We start from the raw sequence: 23,069 nt of genomic DNA on the forward strand, positions 1-23,069 counted from the left end.
TTGAGAGCTTGTTCTTACTTCCTCGGGGGAGGGTTTGGTGGCAATTTCATTCTTCTAGAACACCAGCTCGGCAGAGTTGTTCTACTCTGACCCCCACACCCCCAGCCATCCTGGCTTCTCCTCTGCTTCACGTGGGCCTTTGTGCCCTCTCCCCGGGATGTGGGTGCCTGCTCCCTTTGCCTGGACCACCTCTCTCCCAAATATCCACGGCTGTGCCCTCACCTCTGGGTCTCAGGTGTCACTGTCCTGACGCTGTTTCCTTGACCTCCGTCCTCCTCCAGCCATTTTAAATTACAAAACGTTAAGTCAACCGACTCTCTGTCTGTTGTCCCTAATTTTCCTCCTTAGTATTATAGCCTTTCAAGGCAGTCTAACTATGGCAGGGGGTCTTAATTCAGGCTGCTATCACAAAATGCCATAGGCTGGGTGGCTTATAGGTAGCACATTTATTTCTCATGGTTCTGGAGGCTGGAAGTCCAAGATCAAGGCACTGGCAGTTTTGGTGTCTGGTGGGTTCTCTTCCCGGTTCTCCTTGCTGTGTCCTCACATGGTGGAGGGGTGAGGAGCTCTCTTTAGTGACAGCCAGTGCCCTCTCTTATGAAGGCACTGATCCCCTTCACGGGGCCCCCATCCTCATGATCTAATTACCTCCCAAAGGCCCCACCTCCTAGTGCCATCACGGCGTGGGCGGTAGGATTACGATACATGAGTTCTGGGGGCACTGGAACACGCTTTGTGGTAGCAGGCGTTCCCCACAGTAAGCTTAGCACTTAGAAGAATATCTCACGTGAAGATGTTGCTTAACAAACGTATGTGGAATGCATCCAGGTCTGTCATGTACCCGCTCTTCCTGACCGGGAGCTGCTGGGCCAAGTTGCCTGGGGTTCGAGGGCCTCTGTGGCCCCTCAGGGTAGAGCCAGTGCTGCTGCCGGGGTCACGCAGCAGGCAGGCCTCTCGGCCACACCGTCCCACTCCACCAGCTGGGCTCTGGCCACAGAGGCCCTCGGGGCTGGACCAAGCGCCTTTTCTCCTGGGGTCCCTACAGGGAGCCCCAGGGTGCACTGAGTGGCCCCGTGCCTGCTGCCCTCTGACACAGGCCCGGGACAGACAACCGGGGGCAGCACAGCCCAGCAGCAGCTTCTGGGGGTGGGCTCCACCTGCTTCCGTGGGAGGCCTTGCGGGGACAGAGTGCATCCTGCAGGCGGGTCCCTGGGCAGAGAAGGGCCTGGGAAGGAGCTGGATCCCGGCCCATTGCACACCCTTTACCTCGTCTGCACGGTGCAGGCAACAGGGCGGCTGGGAGCGTGAGACAAGCAGTGGGCACGAAGCTCCCTCTGGGCTGCGTGTCCCCGCGTGCGGTGTCCCACCCTCACCCTGCCCCAGGCCAGCTCTGCCCCTCCTGCTCTCTCCTTTGTCCGGTCTCCCACGGTGGCCCGTTAGAGTCACCAGAACAGTACGTGAAGAAACCAGATTGGGGGTTCTTGGGTTGCAGGGCTGCCACAGGAAATGCACTGGGAAATCAGCACGCAGATCCTCTGTGACTCGGAAGACCTCAAGTGGAGTCCATTCCACGAAACTGGCTTGTGGCTTCGAATCTTGAAACCGTCGGTGTTAGCATTTCTGAGTCTCGGTTTCCTTATCTGTAAAGTGAGGATGCTGACGCCAGCGTCCGGGGCTTAAACGGGGTCACAGAGGTGAGACTGTGGTGGTGGGCCCGCGAGTCCCCGCCCTGCCCTCCACTCTCCTCCCCCACCCAGCTCTGGCCCCCGCCTCGTGCCTGCCCCTGTCCCTGTCCCTGCCCCTAGCAGCACTCCTGAGCGAGCCTCTGTGTGCGGACCAGCCTTGGGTGCTGGGGAAATGGCCAAGAGGAAAAGCACAGAAAGATGCAGGCTTGGCTCTGGGACCTTGGGAGATCCTCATCGGGCTGGGAAGCTGGGACACCCACCCCCGCCAGCCAGCGCACGGCCTCAGCAGCCAGGGGACAGCGTGTCCTCACGCCAGGGTGCCAGAGCAGCCCCCCGAAACCAGCCCCGCCTCCAGAGCCTGCTGCAGGCCTTGGGCGGGCTCAGCAGGCTCCGGCTGCGGGAGTGTGGTTTTCCTCGGACTATAAAAATCGATTTGCAGTTTTGTCTTAGGGGAAGGACACCTTCATTCATTTACTCCGTGAGCCTGTATTGATCACCCGCTTTTTGCTGGGTGATGTCAGCGCCTGCGGTGGGCAGACCCGGCCTTATGCTTGTGGAGCTCACAGTTTGGGGGGTGGAGCTCTAGGGGGTGTTCAGCGGGTGAGGCAGAGAAGGCTTCCCCGAAGCTGAGGGTTGGACAGGCGCTCGGAAGTGAGCGCTTCAGGCAGGGGGAGCGCATGCGCAGAAGCCCTGGGCGGAGCCAGCAGGCCAGGTTCCCCGGCTGCAGGGGGTGGAGATGGGGGGGGGGGGGTGGGGACCGAGCCTGTGGTCGGCAGACGCGTCCGTGTTAACTGCACCGCGTGGTTTTCCTGCCTCCCCTGTGGGGACCTGCCAGGGAGCCCCGGCCACTGCGCCGTGAGGAGAGCCACAGGCAGACCCCTGGGCGTGGGCTCAGCGTCTGCCACTCGGCGGCCGAGCTGTGGGCCGGGAAGTGCCCGGAGCCCTGGGCTGGGCCTTCCCCTGGCCCGGAGGTCCCTCCCCCTCCCCCGCCCCCGCCCGGGGGCCTCGCGGCAGCCACCGCCCACTCGGCCTGGGGGGGGGGGAGGGGTGGTCCTCGCCCTCCAACCCCCGTGCAGGGCCGACCCCGCCCACCGCCTGACCCCGCCCCGCCAGGAGTCCCGCCCACACGCCCAGCCGCGCGCTTGCGTCACCGCACAGCCGGCTGGATCTGGTTCCAGCCGAGCCTAGCCGGCCTGACATGCGCAGTGCGCGGGTGCTGCGGCGGCCGGAAGGTGCCGCGGTCCCGGGCACACCTGGCGGCCTGGGACGCGGAGGTCAGTGCGCCGGGCCGGGAGCGGGCCGTGGGGGCTGGGGGGCGCGGGGGTCCGTCCTGCAGGGCGGGGCGGGGGCTCGGCGGCGCCCTGGAGACCCGAAACCGGGGGAGGGGCGGGGAGGAGGAGGAGGGGCCCGGCCCGCCTAGTGCCGCTTCCAGACGAGAGGGTCCGGAGCGCCCCGCCCTCCGGGCCCGGGGTCCTGAAACGCGGACAGGCTGCGTGGGGCCGGGGCTCTGAGACGCGACTCGACGCGACGCGCCTCCCTCTCCCCGGGCGAGGCCTCGGGTTCCCGCCGACCGTGGGCTGCTTCTTGCGTCCCGGGACCCACGCCAGTCTCCTGGGCTCTGCCGGCCCCACCTTCTCTCTGTAGGAGCGGGGAGTGGTCTGGACCACGTCGCTGCCGCCTCCCCCAGGCTGGGCTGTCATCACCGCTGGCGACCCGCCTTCGGGGCCTTTGTAGCCGGAGGCCTTCGCCCTGCGAGGTCCACCGCCGCCGAGCGCATTGAGTGTCAGGGCTTGGGGGCGGAACCCACCAGGGCATCTACCATTTTGCTTGTGGAATTACCTGGGTATGCGTAACTCTTTACTTGGCAATGTGAGTGTTTAGTTTTTTAATGCATTGTTACACTCAGGAATTCTTACGAAGTGTGGGGGGAAGAAGCCCATCAGTAGTTTCCTAGTGTGATGAAATGATTTTGGAAATTACACTTAACAGCGGATGGAGCTGACATCGTGAGGTACCACGTGCACGTTTAACGGAGCCTTTGGATTTTCCTGTTTCCTTCTTTTGGAGCCACTAACATGTTTTGTTTTGTTTTGTTGCCTGAAGAGCCTGCAGCCTGGTGCCTGCGGGGCTGGAGGGCAGCTGGGTCCCTGTAAGGCCCGCGGTCGAGGTGGGTTAGGACGCGGCCCCAAACGGGTGTATCCGCTCTGTGCCCGGTCGTGCAGTTTTCTCTCCCGAGGACGCAAGGCGCACAAGCCGCTGGGGAAGAGGACAGGCCAGAGTCTGCTGGGTTGACACGGCGTGAAAACGTAATTGAAAATCTTGAGCAAAAGTGGGATTGTTTTTGCTTTGAGGGAAGCAGCGTCGGACGCTGTGGGAAGCCTGGCACCCCAGGCCCACCTCGAGAATGGGGGAGAGAGAGGTCTTTGTGGTCTTGTGGTATGTTTTTCATACGTTCAGAATCTGATTTTCATTAAAATGGCAAGATCAGTACCGTCAAATTAGGAACGACTGTCCGCCAATCCTTCAGAAGTCGTTGGAAGTTATGCTCTCTGTGTGTTAAACGTTATATCTAGACTCGCAGTTCGTACGCTTGATGTTCCACTCAGCTCTGGCCACGCTGGCTGTCCATCTCCCGGAACTGCATTTCCAGGTTAAACACAAAATGCAGCCTGAACTCCTGGTCAGTCACGCGTTTCCAAAGATAAAGGAAAGCAGCTTCTTGTAGGGAGGAGGTGGGCGTGGCGGGGCCTGCAGAATACACGGAGCAGACCCTGCGTGACCTTTGCCTGCCGATACCGGGACAGTCCACGTTAGGCTGTTGACCGTGCAGAGAGCACAGCTGGGCCCCAAGCCTGTGTTGGCCTCTCAGCAGCGAAAGCGATGGGGAGGGTTGTAAATCATCCTCCTGCCTAGAACCAAGGAGGGCCCACGGGCAGGTCCTACGCGTGGACATCAGAGCTCCTGCAGAGGCCAGCCAGCCAGGGCCTGTTTGCTCCCTGGATATGGGCGAGATCAACCCAAAAGCTTAGCCGAGATTCTGGGAAGCAGTGAGAGCGGGCGGCCCTTGGGATCTGGGGGCCAGGAAGGCCTGTGCCCCCTCTGCAGCTGGGAGGGGGTGTGGGGTCCTGGCCCGGGCCACTGTCTTGGGCCTGCTGGTGGGAGACCTTGGGGCTGTGAATGAAGGTCTCCAGTGGGCAGTGGCGGGGGGGGCGGGTGGCAGCCTCTTCCTGTCCTCAGGAGGCCTTAAAGACTGGGTGTGTAGGAGCCAGGTTCCTGCTAAAAGTCAGCCAACGAGAGCCAGCCCCCATAAATGCCTGGTAAGAAGAATCGCTGGACCCCCTCAGCCCACCCCCGCCCCGGGGCTCATCGGGGAAGCAGGGTAGCTGCTCTGGAAATGGAAATGCTGCCAGAGGAGCAGATCGTGTGGCCCTCTTAGCAGCTTCCTTCCTGGTGGGCTGGAGCTCTCCCTGATGGAATGTGCTGCCTCTTCTCTGTCCTGCCCCCTGTGCCGCGTGGTCTGAGGTCTCCGTGCTGCACCTCAGCAGCACTGAGCACGAGGGCCTGCCCCCGCCCCCAGCCTGTGGGTGCCCGTGTTACACCTGAGCCGGGTGCTTCTCCCCCTGCCCCCGCAGGCCTGCGTCCCCCGAGGCCCCAGGCCCCGGGCTTGTCGACACGGCGCCCGGTAGGGGAGATGCTGGGTGCACCAGGTTCCCGCGTCCAGGCCCTGGGCCTCGCGTGCCGGTGCTGACCTGCCCGTGCACCTGCTGGCTTTGGCTCTCCTTTGACCACGTGTCCCTGCGGGCTCTCCCCCCTGCTCCTCCCTAGACCGCAGACTCTGAAGGGAGCCGAGGGATCTCCCCTGTCCCAGCTCTCCCCCGAAGCTGTAGCCTGGCTTTGCTCCATCGTCCATCCAAGGGCAGGAACGGATGGATAGCCTGTGAAAAGGTAAAATGAGTAAATATCTCAGGACTTTCTGCTTCCAGAAACGAATCTGATCTCTGTAAACACAGTTCCTGTCTCAGGGCAGTTAAACCACGCCTCCTGCTGTCCACAGGCCAGAGGGGGTCCTGCCCCCCCCCCCCCATCTTGCAGGTGTGGGCCTTGCGGAGAGGCTATCCTTGCTGGCCGGGACCCCAGTCCAGAGGAGATGAGAAGTTGATCACAGCACGGCCTTGGGAGAGCCAGGAGTCCTGCCGTCATCCAGGCTGAAGCTCTGGGGGACCTTGAGAGAGTTTTATAAGGCTGGTCATCTACTCCCTGGCTTCGGCACCCTGATCTGCGTTTCGTGTGTCTTCTGGCTTTTCAAGTGCACGTTGGCACGTAACAAACGTTCGTTTTAATCCCTGGGTTACAAGAGAAGCAGAATGAAAAGTCTTCTGGTCGCTGATGCCCCCGGCCCGCTGAGCGTGCAGCCGTGCTCAGAGTTTTTGTTCTGATGCTGGTCTCTGACAAGGGCCAGTGTCTCCAGCCCAGGTTGGGGGCAGGTCCTGCTGGCAGCCAAGGCCACGGGGTTTGACAAGGTTGATGCGGAAGACCTTCCCCAGAGCCCTGGCCTGTTTGCGAGGGGCCACCATCCCTCGGTGGCACAGCCCCCCGCCTGGGCCATGGCCGTGGCGACCCCCCACCCCTCGAAACCCTCACCTCTTCCTCTGTAACCCAGGAGCTGGGCCCCGGCGGGATCCGCGTGTGTCTCTGGCCAAGAGGGTCTGGCGGTTCCGTCATATCGTCCAAGGCCCACATGGAAGGGGACCCGGGGGTGATGGGCTGGGGAAGGGACGGCCTTCCTCCCAGGTGCCGTGTGGTGGTAGAGCCCAGGGCTGCGGGCGGGGCGGCGCTGGGCAGGGTTCTTGTGAGGGCTCTGTCTCACTGATTCTGGGACCCAGTGAAGTTGAGCCTTTCCTTGTGCTGTGCGTGTTGACAGCAGATGACACTGGCCCTGGGGGGTGGGGGGCGGGGCCAGGCTTCATGTACTGTACGGGGACCTCTCACAGTGTCACCTCACGTGGATCTGCCCTGGGTGCGGTAATGAAGCGCGGAGGCTGTATTTTGTGATCTGGTATCTGTTTCAGCGTGGGCCCCTGTGCTTGTGTATCCTGGTTCACGCATTTGAAAACGTCTGGTCTCTGCAGCATCTGGATGGAGGAGCTGTGCCCTGCTCTGAACGGCCGCTCAGCCCGGGGCAGCCGCCGTCCCTGTCCTCCAGGAGCTCACTTACCTCCGGCCGTGCGCTCCTTGAGGCCAGAGCCCGTGTCTGCCTCAGCACCGGCACCGGCAGCGGCAGTGGCAGCTCTGCAGGGCACCGGGCCCGCCACCCACGGCCCACAGCGCTCGCAGCGTCCCTGCTTCCCCAGCCCAGCCGCTCACGGGGTTGATCAGAGCAGCCTCCTGCGTCGTGTGCACGCTTTCTGAAGTTGTTTGGAATTGGGTTGTTTTTTTTGGCCGCGCTGCAAGGCTTGTGGGATCTCAGTCCCCTGACCGGGGATTGAACCTGGGCCACAGCAATGAAAGCCCAGAATCCTAACCGCTAGGCCGCCAGGGAACTCCCTGGAATTGTTCTAGTTTTAATCAGAGTACTGCAAATAAAATGAAGAGGGTACACATCACTGTTTCTATTTCTCAATTAGCAGAGGAAACTTAGCATCACTCACAGGTTGGGGGAATGAGCGTTTAAAGAATTTAACGATTTGTAACTGAAATCTTAGTGTCTCCTGTGTGTTTCTGCTCTTGTTCTGCAGGGAAGCTGGGGCGGGGAGGAGGGGCGGGGGAAGGCTCATGGCGTCTGTGTTGCCTTCAAGTTGCGTCTAGTTATTTCAAAACACAAAGTTTTATTAGAATACTGTAGGAAACACTCCCTCTTTTGTTCTTCACTATTTTCAGGAAAGGAAAAAGGAATTGATTGGCTACCATGAATTTCCCTTTTGACTTTTAATAATTGCAGTAATGCTTCTGATTAAGGTTTAGTTTTCAAGCTGAAGCAGTGTCTCCAAGGAGCTGCAGGCGGGGACTGGGCGTCCTGCCCACGGATGCCTGGCTTCAGAAGCGGAAGGAAGAGGGGGCTGTGTGGCCCGGGGAGGCGCCAAGTCTGGGACCAGCTTCCTCTTAGGTGCCCTCCCTTCCACCCCTGAGCTCCCGTCGCTCCAAGGTTCAGCCGGCTCCATGGGACTTCCGGGAGAGAAGCCGGTGCTCCTGGCCTCGGCGGTGTTTGGACAGAGACCTGTGGTTAGGGATCACTCTGCGGGGGAGTGCCTGGCGGGACCTGCGCTCTGACCACCTCTGGAGAGTCGCCGTGCCCTTGGGGACGCTGTCCGGCCTGTGGACAGACAGCTCGAGCCGAGTGACGGGACCGCTTGTGCTGCCCGGGCCCCTGCCCCCCGCCACCTCAGGGTCACTTTGACCCTAAACCCAGCCCACGCCTTAGAGCTCATCCCTGGTTCAGGCTCATGTTTCATTGGCAAGGATTTTTAACGTACACCTTTCTAGTCCCCTAATTCCGTGGTTGATGGGTTTCGCCTGGACAGAGTGGGTGGCTTAGGGGCCCCCACCCCGGCCTCCGCTGTCAGCAGGCTGGCCGATGACCCTGTCCCCGTGTGTCGGTGGTCAGCAAGGAGCAGCCCCCCCGACCCCCCGACCCCGGCCTGGAAGTTCCACCCGGGGGGTGGTCCCCTGCACTGCTGGCTCCAGCCGAGCCCTGGCTCGTCATCAGAGCACCTGCGCGGGCCACCGCTGCCCAGTGGCACTTGTGGGTGATGGAAGGGGAAGCTGGGCCCCCAACGCTGAGCTTGACGCTCTTTGAAGTAGGTTTCTGAGGAGCACGTGGGGTGACGGGCACTGCCCTCTCCCCACCGGGTTGGCCCCTCTGAGCCCACGCCCCCAGGGCTCCCCCAGCTCTGCTGGCGTCAGGGTCACTCCCCTGAGAGCTTCTAGAGAGATCCCGCCGTCAGTCGTCCCCTTCCCTCTCCCCCCCCAACGCCCCCCAGCTGAGCAGGACCTGGCTCGGGGCCTGAGCTCGGAGGCCCGGCAGCACGGGGCTCAGAATTGCCTGGCTCCACGCGCTCCTGCCCCTCCTGAGTCCTGAGCTGGGGCAGGACCAGAGGGTCTGCAGGCAGGAGACCCCCGCCCGGGCTACCCTGTCCCCCGCAGCTGTGTGGTGTAACCCGTGAGCCTGAGGCAGCAGGGGCCCCCCAAACACGGCTCGTCTCAGGCCACCCCAGCTGACCCTTCCTTCCTTGGCTCCTCCCCAGACCTGTGACCCCCAGCGTGGAGAGCCAGACCCCCCCACCCCTTCCTGTGCGTTGGGGCCTCCGGGCGAATCCAGTTCAGAGCCCTCGGCGGGAGCTGACTAGAGGGTCCAAGCCAGGCCAGTGGGAGCCCACGCGGGAGGTTGGGGAGGTCGTGGTGGTCTAGGCGCCCTGCCCAGAGTGGGGCCTGAGAGGCCCTGGGGGGAACCACACTGGGACAGAGGGGTCCCCAGGACCGCCCGTCTCCAAATGCACACAGAACTCGAGAAAGCCTCACCTGAAAGCCTGACACATGGTCGGGGTGCAGGGGGACCCCAGAGAAGGAGAACCGACCTATGTAGCAGATGGGCCCCTCTGTGCCCTCCCAGGTCTGTGCTGGGCCTGCCCCACCCTCCCGGGTCAGCCTCGGTTCATAGATGAAGACTTTGCTCCTTGAGACTGGAGGGAAGGAAAAAGGTGGCTGGAAGAGAGGCCCGTCTCTCTTGTGTGGGACGCCCTCACAAGGCAGTGGGGACAGGGGGCCTCTTGTGCCCGGTCGATGGAGCGTTGCAGGACGCCTGCCCTGACAGTGTCTCCTGATGGCCCCGTGCCCGCAGGCCGGGAACCGAGGCTCTGGCTTGGCCCCAATCCCCCACCACTGTAGTGTCACCGGCAGGGGCAGGGCAGGCCTGTCCCCATCACGGAAGTGGCTGGGGAGGTGCGAGGCAAGGGGTCCTCCCGTGGTGGCAGCGGTCCCACGGTGACCGTCCTTCCAGAGTGTCCCGTTTTTATCTGCATTCCTGGCCAGTCCTCAACGAAGGAACCGGGGACTGAAGGCCCGTCTGTGGTACCAGCGGTCGGTGCCAGCCTCGCTTCAAGGGGTCAAGGGGTCACGGAGGGAGAGGGGGTTCCCTTGCACATTCTGTTGCTGCTTCCAGTGCCTTGAAATGGCAGGACCCCCTGGGCTCCCCGGGGTCCTCCTATGGGGGCAGGGTTGTGGGTTTCCGTTTTCTGGTTCTGGCTGGGGTGTGACCGGTGACACCGCCTGTCTCGGGGTCAGGGCAGGGCTGGTGGCCAGAGCACGAGGCCCTCCAGGGGTCCAGGCGCCCTGCTTGTGGACGAGGGCTGATGGGCCTCCTGGCCTGAAGGACCCGAGCCTGTCCTCCTTCAAATCAGGGTTCTCTGCCTGAACTGAGTCTGTGGAAACCTTTCCAAATCGAGGTCATGCCGTTTCTGCTCAGTCTCTTGCCCAGAGTCACGGGGCTGGATGTTTCCTTCGTGTAGTTGTGTTTTCTCTGTGTCGCTATTCCCGTAAGAAGTCAGCACGTTTCCTTTATTTTGTTGTTTATTTAGTGCATTTCCTGGATGTACTCAGTGCCTATGTTGCCCAGAAGCCGGTAAGGATTTAAGTGCTAAATGCATCTCTGATCACCCATGTGCTACGTTACTTAATACGGTACACGCAGACGTTCGTGCATGGACGCAGTTCGTGCCTGGACCTCCAGGGCCCTCCAGGCTCCTCCAGGCTCCACCACGGTCCTCCATGGCCCTCCAGGGCCTTCCGCGGACCTCCGGGGTCCTTCGGGGCCCTCCAGGGCGGCCATGGCTGATCAGCTTGGGTGCACATCCTGCCAGAGGTCTGCCACACAGGTTGACTTGTTTTTGTGCCCTTTGAAACATAACCTCAAGAGCTCTAACTGGAGAGGGGGATACGTTGCTGAAATGTAAGTTTTCACCTCACTTCGTGCGAGGTCCTGTGTTTTGTCTGGAGCGGCGGCACGGTGTGGCGCTTCCGAGGAGACCCCAGCGGTCAGCTCCCCGTGGTCGTGCGAAGTTGGGGAGACGGGGTCTGTGTTCCAGCGCTGACCCTGCTGCCCCCAGGCCTTCCCCAGGAGTGGGCCTGGCCTGCGGCGAGTCCCGGGGTGGCCACGGTCCGCAGGGCTTTCTGGGGGTGAGGCTTCTCCTTCCCCTGGAACTTGGTCCCCAGAAGGGCCCTCCCAGGCTGCGGTTGTTGACTCCTGCGTTCCTTCCAGATGGTCTTGGTGTTTTCGTGGGCTGTCCCCCCGCCAGCAGTGCCAGCGGGAGGGGCGGGGGCCCCCAGGCCTGAGTGAGTTTAGGAAAAGGACGCAGGTCCCACAGGGGACCGTCCCTGGGGCTTGGGCAGCTGTGCAGAGCCCAGGGGGTCAGAGGTGCTGGCTTCCTCACGCGGTCCACACCAGGGTTTGGCCCGGTAGCCTATGTTGTTTAATTGGAATCGCCAGCATTTAAAGTTTAGGAGATTCACCTGTAAACATGCGTTTCCAGCTTCTCTTGGGAGTGCAGTTAGCTCAGCATTTGCCCCGGGCCCCCCGCTCCCCTGGCTGCCGCGCACCTGTGTCCTGCCTGGCCCCCGGCCCCCGTGGCTCCGAACAGCTCCGCTCGGGGGCCACGGAGTGTGGGCTCCCACCGCTGCCACGTCAGGGGCGCCACCGGCCAAAGCGAGAGTGATTGAAAGAAGCCCTTTTTGTGGTTTCCAGAGTCCGTGCCTAATACAAGACCGAGGTCCTTAACGCTGGACGTTCCAGCAGCCCCAGGAGAGGCGGTTGGACCCTTCAGGTGCCCCCCTCCATGGGACTGCCGGGGTCCACGTCCCCTCCCTCCCAGGCCCACACTAGAGCCCTGGCCATGTCCCCCTCCAGCCTCCTTCCTGTGCCCTTCCGTGGGGACAGTGGCACCTCGGGCCATCAGTGGGCCCACAGAGCACCCAAGAGCCCTCAGGGAGCGGGACCTGGCTCCCGTCTCCTGCGTGACCGGGCTCCTCCAGCCTCGGGGGAGCAGCCAACGCCCCATAGGGTCAGAGGGGGTTGGGCGGCAGGGGCCTGGACCTGGGTTTGGAGGACACCACCGTGTCCTAGTGACAGCGGGAGCCATGGTGGGGGGCGGGGGGCGTCCACCCTGGGGGCAGATGCCTCTGACCCTTCCATTCCCTTCCCAGACCTGCCCAACCTGCTGGCCTCCCTCGGGGGTCAGTGTTGGCCAGTCCCCAGCCCTGACCCTTCCCCGGGACTTAGGGCCTGGTGGCCGGTGCGATGCCCCCCTGCGTGGCTCAGAGGGGCAGGGCTGGCCTGCCGCTTTTAGTGCCAGCTTCTCTGTGAGCCAGGGGGTGTGTCTGCTAGACCCCAGCGCACCCCACTTCGGATTTGTGACAACGTGGAAGGGCCTGGAGGGTGTAGTAGTGCTGGAATAAGTCAGACAGTGTGATTTCACTCACGTGGAATCTAAAACACAAGCGGGCAAACCGAAGATACAGAGGTCAGGGTGATGGCTACCAGAGAGGAGGGACAGGGGAGGGCGGGGCAAGTTAGAGACTCAACCCCAGGGTGACAGATGGAAACTAAAGGTCTGGTCGTGAGCACGCTGTCGGGTCCGCAGAAGTAGAAATTTACATAACGTTATGAGCCAGTGTTAACTCCAGTGAAGAATACCCTATTTTAAAAATCTGATTTTATTTCCTGTCAGCGGAAGTCTGTGACTGGCGTTGGTGTTTTAGGCATGGTTGTGATTTTTAAAGCAAACACACACCCCTCGGGCAGCTGTGTGGTCAGAGCCCCTGCTGCCCCGTCCTCCAGGCTGTTCCAGCCTCCTGCCTGTCCCCCTCACCGTCCCCCTGCCTCTCCCCCTCCCTCGCCCTCTCCCCCCTCACCGTCCCCCTGCCTCTCCCCCTCCCTCTCCCTCTCCCCCTCCCTCTCCCCCTCCCTCTCCCTCTCCCCCTCACCGTCCCCCTGCCTCTCCCCCTCCCTCTCCCTCTCCCCCTCCCCCTCACTGTCCCCCTGCCTCTCCCCCCCTCCCTCTCCCTCTCCCCCTCACCGTCCCCCCGCCTCTCTGCCCGGCTACAGTGCAGTGTGGGTCAGGTCTGCACGGAGCACTCGTGCAAGGCGGCAGGTCGCCACTCCTCCCCGAGAAAGGAGCCCTGAGCCCCATCCAGAGGCACCTGCTGGACAGGTGGGCTGTGTGTCCCGTGTCAGGGCTGCCAGGAGTCACCCGGTACAGCCCTGAAGCTCCACGGCAGGTAAATCCCAGATGGTTTAAGGAGAAGGAGGAGCTGGGGAAAGCAGCTCTTTTGTTTTAGAAGATTCCAGAAGGAGCGGGAGTGGAGTGGGAACACAGAGGTTGTCAGGGATTGGCATTTATGACGGCCTGCCTGCCGGGGCACGAGAGGGGGTCCCGCTGTGCCTTGCTCTCCGGGATGGGGGCTGTGGACGCTGGGTGTGCGGGGCCAGCGCCAGAGGCCTCCCTGGAAGTGCTGGGGCCGTGGCCGGGTCCCCAGGGCTCCCGGCCTGCATCACAGTGAACTCGCTGGGTCCGGCCTCCGGGGAGCTCAGGAGACCTTGGACTCCGCTCTTGTTTGGTTTGCGGGGTGGGGGTGGGGGATCACATCACAGGTCCCAGCGCCTCCTTCCCGCTCAGCCCCAGAGAGACTCTCCCAGGCACCTCCTGCCGCCCCTGGAGCCTTGCGGGGGAGGGGGGGTCCTCGGTGGGCGCGTGCAGCACCCGCCCCACCCCCCCACCCCGCAGGACTTCCCCCAGGATCCCGGGACGAGGGGCCCAGCGTGGGCCGCGGGGTCCAGGGAGCCACGGTGGCACCTGCTCCCGAAGCCCTGATGGCGGTCCCCTTGCTTCCAGGGAGCCGTGTCCCTGGAGGAGCAGCGGGTCCTGGAGAGGAAGCTGAAGAAGGAGCGGAAGAAAGAGGCCCGGAGGCGGCTGCAGGAAGCGGGCGTCTCCGTGGCCCAGAGCCCGGCAGCCAGGCGCTCGGGGGCCGCGCTGGCCTTGGACTACCTGTGCAGGTGCGTGGCCCCGGAGGGATGCGGGCTGGGGGCTCAGGGCCCCCGGGGGGCGGGTGGTCGCAGCCTCCGCGGTGTGTCTGTGGGGCCAGGGGAGCCGCCTGCTCCCCGCCTGGGCATCTGGCACCCGGAAGCGCAGCTTCAAGCGTCGGGGTCAGGGTGACAGGTCAGTACTTGCGGGCGTTTGGGCAAGGCTACCCCTGAGCCTCCATCTCAGATCAACAAAATGGAGGTAAAGAGTCTCACTCACCTGCCCTTCATAGTGTTGTGACAGCCTGACAAAATGATGGCCTTGGAGCCACCATGAAAGACTCACAGGCCATGTGCTGAAGATGGCATCTCACCGCCACTGTCAACCTTGTCACCCCACCTACATCACCACCCCCACCGACGTCACCACCGTCACCACTCACGTCACCACCACCACCATCCACGTCACCCCCCCACATCACCATCCACGTCACCACCACCACCAACCACGTCACCCCCCCCCCCACATCACCAACCACGTCACCCCCCCACCGTCATTGCCACCATCAGCACTGTTGCTGTCACCACCATCGCTATCGTCACACGTCACACACACCCCACATCTCCCTCCAGGAACCTGTGTTCTTTTGTGGAATCCTCGAGATCCAGCCAAGGGTTGGGGTTGGTGGCTTGGAGCCGGTTCAGGAACAGAGTTTCTGGGGGCCCTGCAGAGGATTCTGGAAAGGCAGAGGGGCCTGAGGACGTGTGTGAACCCAGCGATAGGCCGGGAGGGGCACCGTGGAGACAGAGGGGCATTTCAGAGCCCTGTCTTCCGGGAAGGAGGGGCTGCCCGGCCGCTCTGGCTCGGTATGAAGCGGAATCTTCTAAATCCTGGACCAGGCTAAGCACCGATGAGTCAGCTGCACAGGCAGCCCAGGGTTCGGGCCTCCCAGCCCAGGGTTCGGGCCTCCCTCTCCTCCTTGCCCCCATCCCCCTCCCGCTCCCCCCTCCTGCTCCCCCTGCTGTCTCTGAAGCCCGCGAGGCTGTGGCAGAGCATCAGACGCTACCCCGCGTCTCTCCCAAGCCTGGGGCCCCGCTGGGCCCGGGCAGGGCTCCCACCTGCTGGATGGACTGGGCTTGCCATTCCCCCAGCCCCAGCCGGAGCCTGCTCTGGCACAAAGGGGGGCACAGGCCGTAACCAGAACGGGTGCCCTGGGGAGCCTCGGGCCTTGTGCTGGGCCTGCCGGAGCCCCCGGGAGCAGCCCTCCTTCGGCTCTGCTGGGATCTCCGAGCACGCCGTCCCTTCCTCCTGGGGGCCTGCTCCCGTTAAGATCTGCCCGCCTCCCTGTAGGAAACATGCCTTCGATTCAGTGCCTCCCTCCCTGCCCAGGGAAGTCCGGTTGCCTTCCTCGCCCTGCAGGGGCCACCGTTGGCTGGCCGGCGGGGGCCACGTGGAGCCCAGCGGGAGGGGAGGCCCACCATGTGCACCGGCGGAGGGAGCTGCCCGGCGGCCTCCCCTGACCCTGGGCCTGGCCCTGGGCTGTGTTCAGGGGGTGGGGGGTACGGGGGTGGCCAGCAGGCCCCTCGTTGACACCTGGTCCCGTCCCGGCACCTTCCACCTGCAGCTGAGGTGGTATTTTCCATGGTGAACAAGCCGTACAAAGCGGCCAAGAGAGGCACCTGCAGGCTCCGCTGTCACTCGGGGGAGTGCTCTGAAGACGGTGGTCCTGGGGAGGGGGCAGCGGACCCACTCAGCAGCTCAGACGGCCCCGCCCCGCGCTCCCCAGGGGACCAGAAGCTGTGGGGTGCTGTGGCTTCAGAGCAGCCGTCACATCTGGGTCCTGCACCGCAGGCAGCGCCTGTACCTGCCTCTCACCCGTCTGGGTCGTAGGAACATCCTCCGTCCCTGACCTCACGGTGCCGAGAGCTGCGTGCTCATGGGAGCCGCTCGCGGTGCAGCACCCCCTTGAGAGGGTCGGGCTTGGCCCTCATCCCCCGGGGCCTGCGCTCCCTCCCTGCTGACCTCTGACCTCTCACCTCCCCTGCTCACCAAAATCACGCAGGTGCTCCATCTGTGGGTCCCTGCCTCCTGGGGGGGCGTTTCTGGGAGGGGCCGGGGGCCCCCGTGGTCACTCGGTCGTCATTCACGTGGTCCTGGTGTGTCTGGGAGTCTCCTCTGTCCGTTGTGGATTTCCGTGGGGCCGCACACCCCCCAGGCCTCCAGCCGGGTGCCCTTTGCCCCCCGTGGCCCGGGCAGCCCATCCGAAGCCAGTCCGCTGCTCCAGACACCCGAGCCGCTTCTGGGGCCCTGCGGACCACAGGGTCGAGCTGACCCTGGTCAGAGCCCTGGGGTCAGGGGGGAGGGGGCGCCTCGGGCCGATGCCCAGCTCCTCCACGTCACCAACGCAGCAGTGAGGGAGCCAGGCCTGAGGTGGTCCTTCCCTCCCAAACCCTCTGGCAGCTCAGGAGGGACCTTGAGACCCTGGGAGGAGCGAGGTCTTCCAGGGCAGATGAGTTGGCCAGGGCGCGACGCGGGTGGAACGACACAGTAACCGAACTGGAGCCAGTGCGGGGGTATTCTTTATTATAAAGACTGCTTGACCGTAGCGAGAGCGAGAGCCCTCTGGAGACCGCACAGGAGCAGATGTGAGGGGCCGGGCCAAGCCCAGGGAGCTTAGGGGCACACGGGCAGCAGGGAGGCCACGGGAGCCGCGCCAGCAGACTTCTGGGAAGCGGTGCGCTGCAGGACCACGGGGGGCACCGTGGACGTGGGCACCAGAGAGGGCTGCTTGCCCGTGCTGGGAAGGAAGCCCCCTCCTCCCCACCCCGTGTGTCCAGCATCTTCTGTGTAACTTTGTTCCATCTGGGAAGGAAACACCTTGAAGGGCCCATCTCCACTTGCACAGGCAGAGGATGAGCGGTGGGTTTGGAGCCGAGAGACAGTTACGTCTTTACTGGCATCAGGGAGAGGTCCCACGGGCGGCAGTGGCCCACACAGACCGCCCCCTCCCAGTCGGGCCAGCAGAGGAGCCTGAGGAGACGGCCAGGGGCCGCTGACTCCCCAGCCTGGTGGCCCTTTCTCTCTCCCTTTCTTCCTCCCCTCCCTCGAGTCGCCCACCTCCCTCCCTTCCCCCTCCTCCTGGTGGGGCGCCCCTGCGGGTGCAGAAGCCTGAGTCGGGCCCTGTCGTGGGCACACACGTCACCCCGGCCTCGCCACTCAGCGCTGGAGCGGGACTCCAGGCACAGGCGGGGTGTTGGTCCCCCAGGAGGGCAGGAGCTGTGGCCAGGTCCGGCTTGGTGGTGCCACGCAAAGTGCCCGTGGTCCCCGGGCAGACATGGGGTGGGGCCTGAGTGGCTGTACCATCACGTGTCACGGCACGTGGGAAACGCCACAGGCATGAAGCGTGTGCTTCTGCCTCAGCCCCGCCGGCCGCGGGGCTGCTTGTCCTGAGAGAATGAACCGGCTGGGCGGTTAGGGAGGCCGACCCTCCCTCCGTCCTGCAGCCCCGGTGCCCGCGCTCTGCCCCCTCCACGGCCGCCAGCGCCCGGGTCCCAGACACACAGACCTCTGTCCGTCTCGGGGCCTCCGTCCCAGCGCTCAGGTCTCCCCTGAGCACTGGCTCCCGACGTGCCCTGCTTCCTCCTCCGCGGGCCCCTTCAGCCTGGGCTCCACGGGACCAGCCGCGCTTTGCCGCAGCGTCCTCGTCACCTGGGGGCCCGGTGCGTCCGAGGCCCTTGGGTGGTGACGCGCAGGCTGGGCCAGTGGGACCCCTGCGTGGCCCTCGGTGTCAGGGCTCCTGGCTCCTCCCTGACGCCCAGCTCACCGCGTGAAGGCCATGCCTGCTCCAGGCGGCGGTCCTGCCGTCCTGCACGGTAAACGTTTCTGGAAGAAGGACTGAGTTTGTGAAATTCAGAGTTCACGTTAGGAGTCGTGAAACGATGGACGTGCAGAGCTGAAAGAAAGTGGCCTTGTGTCCCCCGGTCCTGCCGTCCTGGCCGAGGGCCCCCCGCAGGTGTGCGGAGGTGACGGTCCTCCTGGCGCAGACCCCTGAGAGCCCCCTCGCGCCCTTGCGCTGGGAGGGTCCTCTGCAGATGTCCTGCCCCCCCCCCGCCCCCCCCCGCCCCCCCAGCCAAGGAAAGACCCCCCCAGGCCAGTGGGTGCAGGCCTTCCGGCTCCTGTGCAGGACCTGAGACGTTGTGTCCTTGCCTCCCCAGCTGGGCCCAGCAGCGCAAGAATTGGAGGTTTCAGAAGACGAGGCAGACCTGGCTGCTGCTGCATATGTATGACCATGACCAGGTGGGTGCACACTCGGCGGGGGGAGGTCCGTGCACACTCGGGGGGGTCCGTGCACACTCGGGGTGGGGGGTGAGGTCCGTGCACACTCGGGGCGGGGGGGGGAGGTCCGTGCACACTCTGGGGGAGGTCCGTGCACACTCGGGGTGGGGGGGAGGTCCGTGCACACTGCACACTCGGGGCGGGGGGGGGTGAGGTCCATGCACACTCGGGGTGGGAGGAGGTCCGTGCACACTCGGGGTGGGGGGGAGGTCCGTGCACACTCGGGGTGGGAGGGGTGAGGTCCGTGCACACTCGGGGTGGGGGGGGAGGTCCGTGCACACTCGGGGTGGGGGGGAGGTCCATGCACACTCGGGGTGGGGGGAGGTCCGTGCACACTCGGGGTGGGGGGGGAGGTCCGTGCACACTCTGGGGGGAGGTCCTTGCACACTCGGGGTGGGGGGAGGTCCGTGCACACTCGGGGTGGGGGGGAGGTCCATGCACACTCGGGGTGGGAGGAGGTCCGTGCACACTCGGGGTGGGGGGGGAGGTCCGTGCACACTCGGGGTGGGAGGGGTGAGGTCCGTGCACACTCGAGGTGGGGGGAGGTCCGTGCACACTCGGGGTGGGAGGGGTGAGGTCCGTGCACATTGGGGAGGGGTGAGGTCCGTGCACACTCGGGGGGGAGGTCCGTGCACACTCGGGGTGGGAGGGGTGAGGTCCGTGCACACTCGGGGGGAGGTCCGTGCACACTCGGGGTGGGAGGGGTGAGGTCCGTGCACACTCGGGGGGGGGTCCGTGCACACTCGGGGTAGGAGGGGTGAGGTCCGTGCACATTGGGGATGGGTGAGGTCCGTGCACAATCGGGGGGTGGGGTCCGTGCACACTCGGGGGGGTCCGTGCACACTCGGGGGGAGGTCCGTGCACACGGGGTGGGAGGGGTGAGGTCCGTGCACACTCAGAGGGAGGTCCGTGCACACTCGGGGGGGTCCGTGCACACTCGGGGTGGGAGGGGTGAGGTCCATGCACATTGGGGAGGGGTGAGGTCCGTGCACAATCGGGGGGGGTGGGGGTCCGTGCACACTCGGGGAGGGGAGGTCCGTGCACACTCGGGGGGGGTGAGGTCTGTGCACATTGGGGAAGATGGGGTCAGATCTCCCAGTGATGGGTGGGAAGGACCGGCTGGCAGGGCCTGGTCGAACCACACTGGCCCGAGGTCTCCAAGCCCCTCTGTACTCGGCCTCCCCTCCAGCAGGGGGTGTGGGAAGGACAGCCCCCTCGATCCCCGCCCCCCTTCCCTGGCCAAGAAGCTCCTTCCTGAGGCCTGTTCTTCCCGTGGCCTGGCCGGGTTATGATTACGAAGAAACCGTGGAGCTCGTGGAGGCCCTGTGGGAGCACCCCGTCCAGCCCTTTGTTTTCCAGAGATGAAACCCGGGCTCAGGGGGAGGGACCCGCTCGGTGTTGGGGAGTCAGAACCCCTGCCGGGTTTGCCCAGCGGCCGGACTCATCCGTGGAGCTCCAGGCTCCTACCTGCAGGAGGCGGCTGCCGTTCCAGGAAGGCCAGCGTCCGTGTGCTTGGAAGTTCCGCCCTCTCCCTGTGGATCCTCGTGGGGTGTGGCTATAAGGCCGGGGCTGGGAGATGCCATCACCCCCAGACACTCCAGTGTGCGCCTTCTGCACATCAGGGCGTTCTACGGGACAACGACCCGGCCTGAGTCGGGGCTCCACGTCACGTGGTCACTACTAACTCCACGTGCTCAGTGGCATCCCTGGGCGGGGCCTGTCGAGAACCACACTCACCCGGTGTCTGCCCCTCTGTCTTGTCCGGTCCGGCACGCGCCTCATCTTACTGACCCTCATGACCCTGATGTGCTTGCAAGGGCAGTCGTGTGGCAGGGCGTGGCCGGCGTGGTTGGTTAGATCCCCACCCGGACTCGGGGAAATGTATGTGTTCGTCCTCGTAGCTGGCCCGTGGTGGCTTGGTGTCGATGTTGATCACATGACGCGGGTGGTGGCTGTTTGTTCCTACAAAGTTACTGATTCTTTCAGTCACAGGCACGTGTCTTTGGGGGCTGCCCCATCTCTCGTCACTCTCACTAGCCCTCGGTGACCCTGTCTGGGGCTTTTCTGTTTCCTTCATCCCGTCTCCGGTAAGGAAGAGCTTTGCTGCCCCCCGCTCCAGTGGGCTGTGACTTCCCATATCAGCGTGGACTCTCCTGTTCTATTCAGTGGGTTGTAATCCATTTATCTGGGGCCGTCGTCACCATCTGTGACGATTGTGTAGCTTTCATTACGATTGTTAAGTGGCTCCACCGGCGGGGAAGTTGAGGGCGGACTCTGCCCTGCGTGCACTTGATGGGGGGTGGGGGACCCTCTGTGGAGGAGGCACCTGTGAGCTGAGTTCTGAAATCAGGCCGTGGCTGTTGGGCGGGTGGGGGACAGCGGGGTGCAAAGCCTGGGCCGGGCCAAGCCAGCGACGCTGCAGGAATCGGAGCCCCAGGCTGGGGGGTGCTGCCCGCTCCTCCTTGCCCAGGACCACCCTGCACTCCTGCACAGCCCCACGCCCACTCCCCACTGGGCCAGCTCAGGGCACCTGCCCCTCCTCCCTGTGGCCCTCAGGTTTTGAAGTCAGTGTGAGTGACTAGCTGCTTTTGAAGTGGACTTCCCGTCGCCCCTGTTTTTAGCCCCATCTTTACTCTCACTTCCAGAAGTGCCCACACAGCCAGTTCTGGAGTCCTGGGCTTGGGGGCGGGGATGGTCTGCAGCATGATTTGCGTTTCTCAGCTTAAGCTTCGCCTTCGTCAGCTCTGCTGAGTCACCATCATTCATCTCCAGCCCCGAAACGTTGTCACTCTTATCTTTTCCTCTACTCTCTTTGTTCTAAGAGATTTATCTCTTTATTATTTTTATTATTGTTATTTTTAATAAATTTATTTATATTTTTTAATGTTTGGCTGCATTGGGTCTTTGTTGCTGCATACGGGCTTTCTCTAGTAGCTGCGAGCGGGGGCTACTCTTCGTTGCGGTGCAAGGGCTTCTCATTGCAGTGGCTTCTTTTGTTGTGGAGCACAGGCTCTAGGCGCGTGGGCTTCAGTAGTTGTGGCACACGGGCTCAGGAGTTGTGGCTCACGGGCTCAGGAGTTGTGGCTCATGGGCTCTAGAGCGCAGGCTCAGTAGTTGTGGCGCACGGGCTTATCTGCCGCACGGCATGTGGGATCTTCCCGGACCAGGGCTCGAACCCGTGTCCCCTGCCTTGGCAGGCGGATTCTTAACCACTGCGCCACCAGGGAAGCCCGATTTATCTCTTTAAAAACGTATCGGGCTTCCCTGGTGGCGCAGTGGTTGAGAATCTGCCTGCCAATGCAGGGGACACGGGTTCGAGCCCTGGTCTGGGAAGATCCCACATGCCACGGAGCAACTGGGCCCGTGAGCCACAATTACTGAGCCTGCGCGTCTGGAGCCTGTGCTCCGCAACAAGAGAGGCCGCGATGGTGAGAGGCCCGCGCACCGCGATGAAGAGTGGTCCCTACTTGCCGCAACTAGAGAAAGCCCTCGCACAGAAACGAAGACTCAACACAGTCTAAATAAATAAATAAATAAATAAATAAATAAAAACCGTATCTGCTTACTGTTGATTTAGTGGCATTTCAGGAGGGTGTGAAAACTGACGTCTGCCAGCCTCTGGAATGCAAGCCGGAGTCTGTGGGGAAAAGAACGGGGGCCAGCAGAGGACAGTGGGCTGGCCGCCCTTTCCACCTCCCCAAGCCCGTCGTCCTGGAGCAACTCCTCGGGGCCCAGCCTGAGGGTGCTGAGGGCTGGACGGTCCCCTCGCAGGCCCGGGGCCCGCAGTGCGGACATCCTGCGTCTCCATGCGCCACCCGCCCAGCCCTGACGACTGTTCTCTGCCCCGTCCAGGTCCCCGACGAGCACTTCTCCACCCTGCTGGCCTACCTGGAGGGGCTCAGGGGCCGGGCCCGCGAGCTGACGGTGCAGAAGGCGGAGATGCTGATGCGGGAGCTGGACGAAGCGGGTGCCGGTGCCGGCGCCCCGCTGCCGGGGAGGACCCAGCGCATCCGGCAGGTGCTGCAGCTGCTCTCCTAGCAGGCGGCTCGGGGGTGGGGGGGGCGTGGGGTCCCTGCTCCTCCTGGCCCCTGACCCTGGGAGGGACCACTTCTCTCTCCTGATTCCTTGGCCAGAAATTGTTTATAGGGGATGACAGTTTTAACCCCTTCACAGCAGAATGCAGTCACTCTGAAATAAGCTGGCCTCCCAGTGGCCCTCAGGCCCCCAAGGAAGTTGTTTATTGAGGGAAATGCCTGTTTTTGTCCCAGGGGTGTCTTAGAGGTCACCAGAGCTGGCCCTCCCCGCCAGCTGTGGTCCATCCATGTGGGGGCTTGGGACCCCCCATGGGTCTGGCGGTCCCTCGGTGCCGGCCGCCTGGCACCTGCCTGCGTTCACCTAGGGGCCTGGGCTGTGGCTTATCCATCTCGCCTCCCTCCTCAGGCAGGCCACGGCTCCGCTGGCCACTTACAGGGAAAACCTGGGTGCATTTCCAATAAAAACTGGCCTCTGGAGGCCGTGGCTCTTGTCGTGTGACTCATTCCCTGCCTGTGGGGCGTGGGCTCCGTGGCCTCCCGGGACGGCGTCCAGGCGAGCCCCTCGTGTAGTCTTCTGGCTGCAGGCTGACTCCTGCTCTTCAGGCCGTGTTTCCAGGTGTCGGCAGGGGCCACGCGCTGCCCTCCCGCACCTGCCCAGCCGGGAGGCACCCGCTCTGTCCCCCGTCCCCGGAGGATCACGTGCGGCCAGGCCGTCTCCACAGACAGTCAGACGTGGTGGCGGGTGATTGTGCAGTTTTGAAACTCCGCCGAGTCTGTGATGCTCTGCCCCGCGGGCGTGGTCGGCTTCCAGCCTGGGAGGCGCACGGGCCCCGCGTGGCTTCGAGGCCGCCGTGATGGGGGAGGAGCCGCCCCAGGTGACCCCGAGTGAAGCAGAGGGGGGCCGAGCCCGGAGTCCTGCTCCCATTGCAGGTTTGTGAGCCACGTAACCAGGGGGCAGTAGGAAAGCAGAGTCCGAGAGATTGCGTCACGTGGGCAGCTCTGTCGTG

The 23,069-nt window shown here is 63.7% G+C and overlaps 1 protein-coding gene across 5 annotated transcripts in view; it reads left to right on the forward strand.

Annotated features, from left to right (window-relative positions):
- Window positions 1-22,539, forward strand: part of C16H7orf50 (chromosome 16 C7orf50 homolog) — a 105,774-nt gene extending 83,235 nt beyond the window's left edge. For 4 of the 5 annotated variants that reach the window (XM_068524304.1, XM_068524303.1, XM_068524305.1 and 1 more), the window contains exons 3-5: window positions 13,565-13,725; window positions 17,908-17,989; window positions 21,881-22,539. In XM_068524304.1, the coding sequence (XP_068380405.1) occupies window positions 13,565-13,725; window positions 17,908-17,989; window positions 21,881-22,066 (429 nt within the window). In that variant the 3' untranslated portion in view covers window positions 22,067-22,539. Of the gene's footprint in view, window positions 1-2,854; window positions 2,960-13,564; window positions 13,726-17,907; window positions 17,990-21,880 lie in introns of those variants that run through there. The other variant, XM_068524306.1, reaches the window with a different exon arrangement.
- Window positions 22,540-23,069: the final 530 nt, after the last annotated feature.

The sequence above is a fragment of the Eschrichtius robustus genome, chromosome 16 (assembly GCF_028021215.1).
Source record: "Eschrichtius robustus isolate mEscRob2 chromosome 16, mEscRob2.pri, whole genome shotgun sequence".
NCBI lineage: Eukaryota > Metazoa > Chordata > Mammalia > Artiodactyla > Eschrichtiidae > Eschrichtius > Eschrichtius robustus.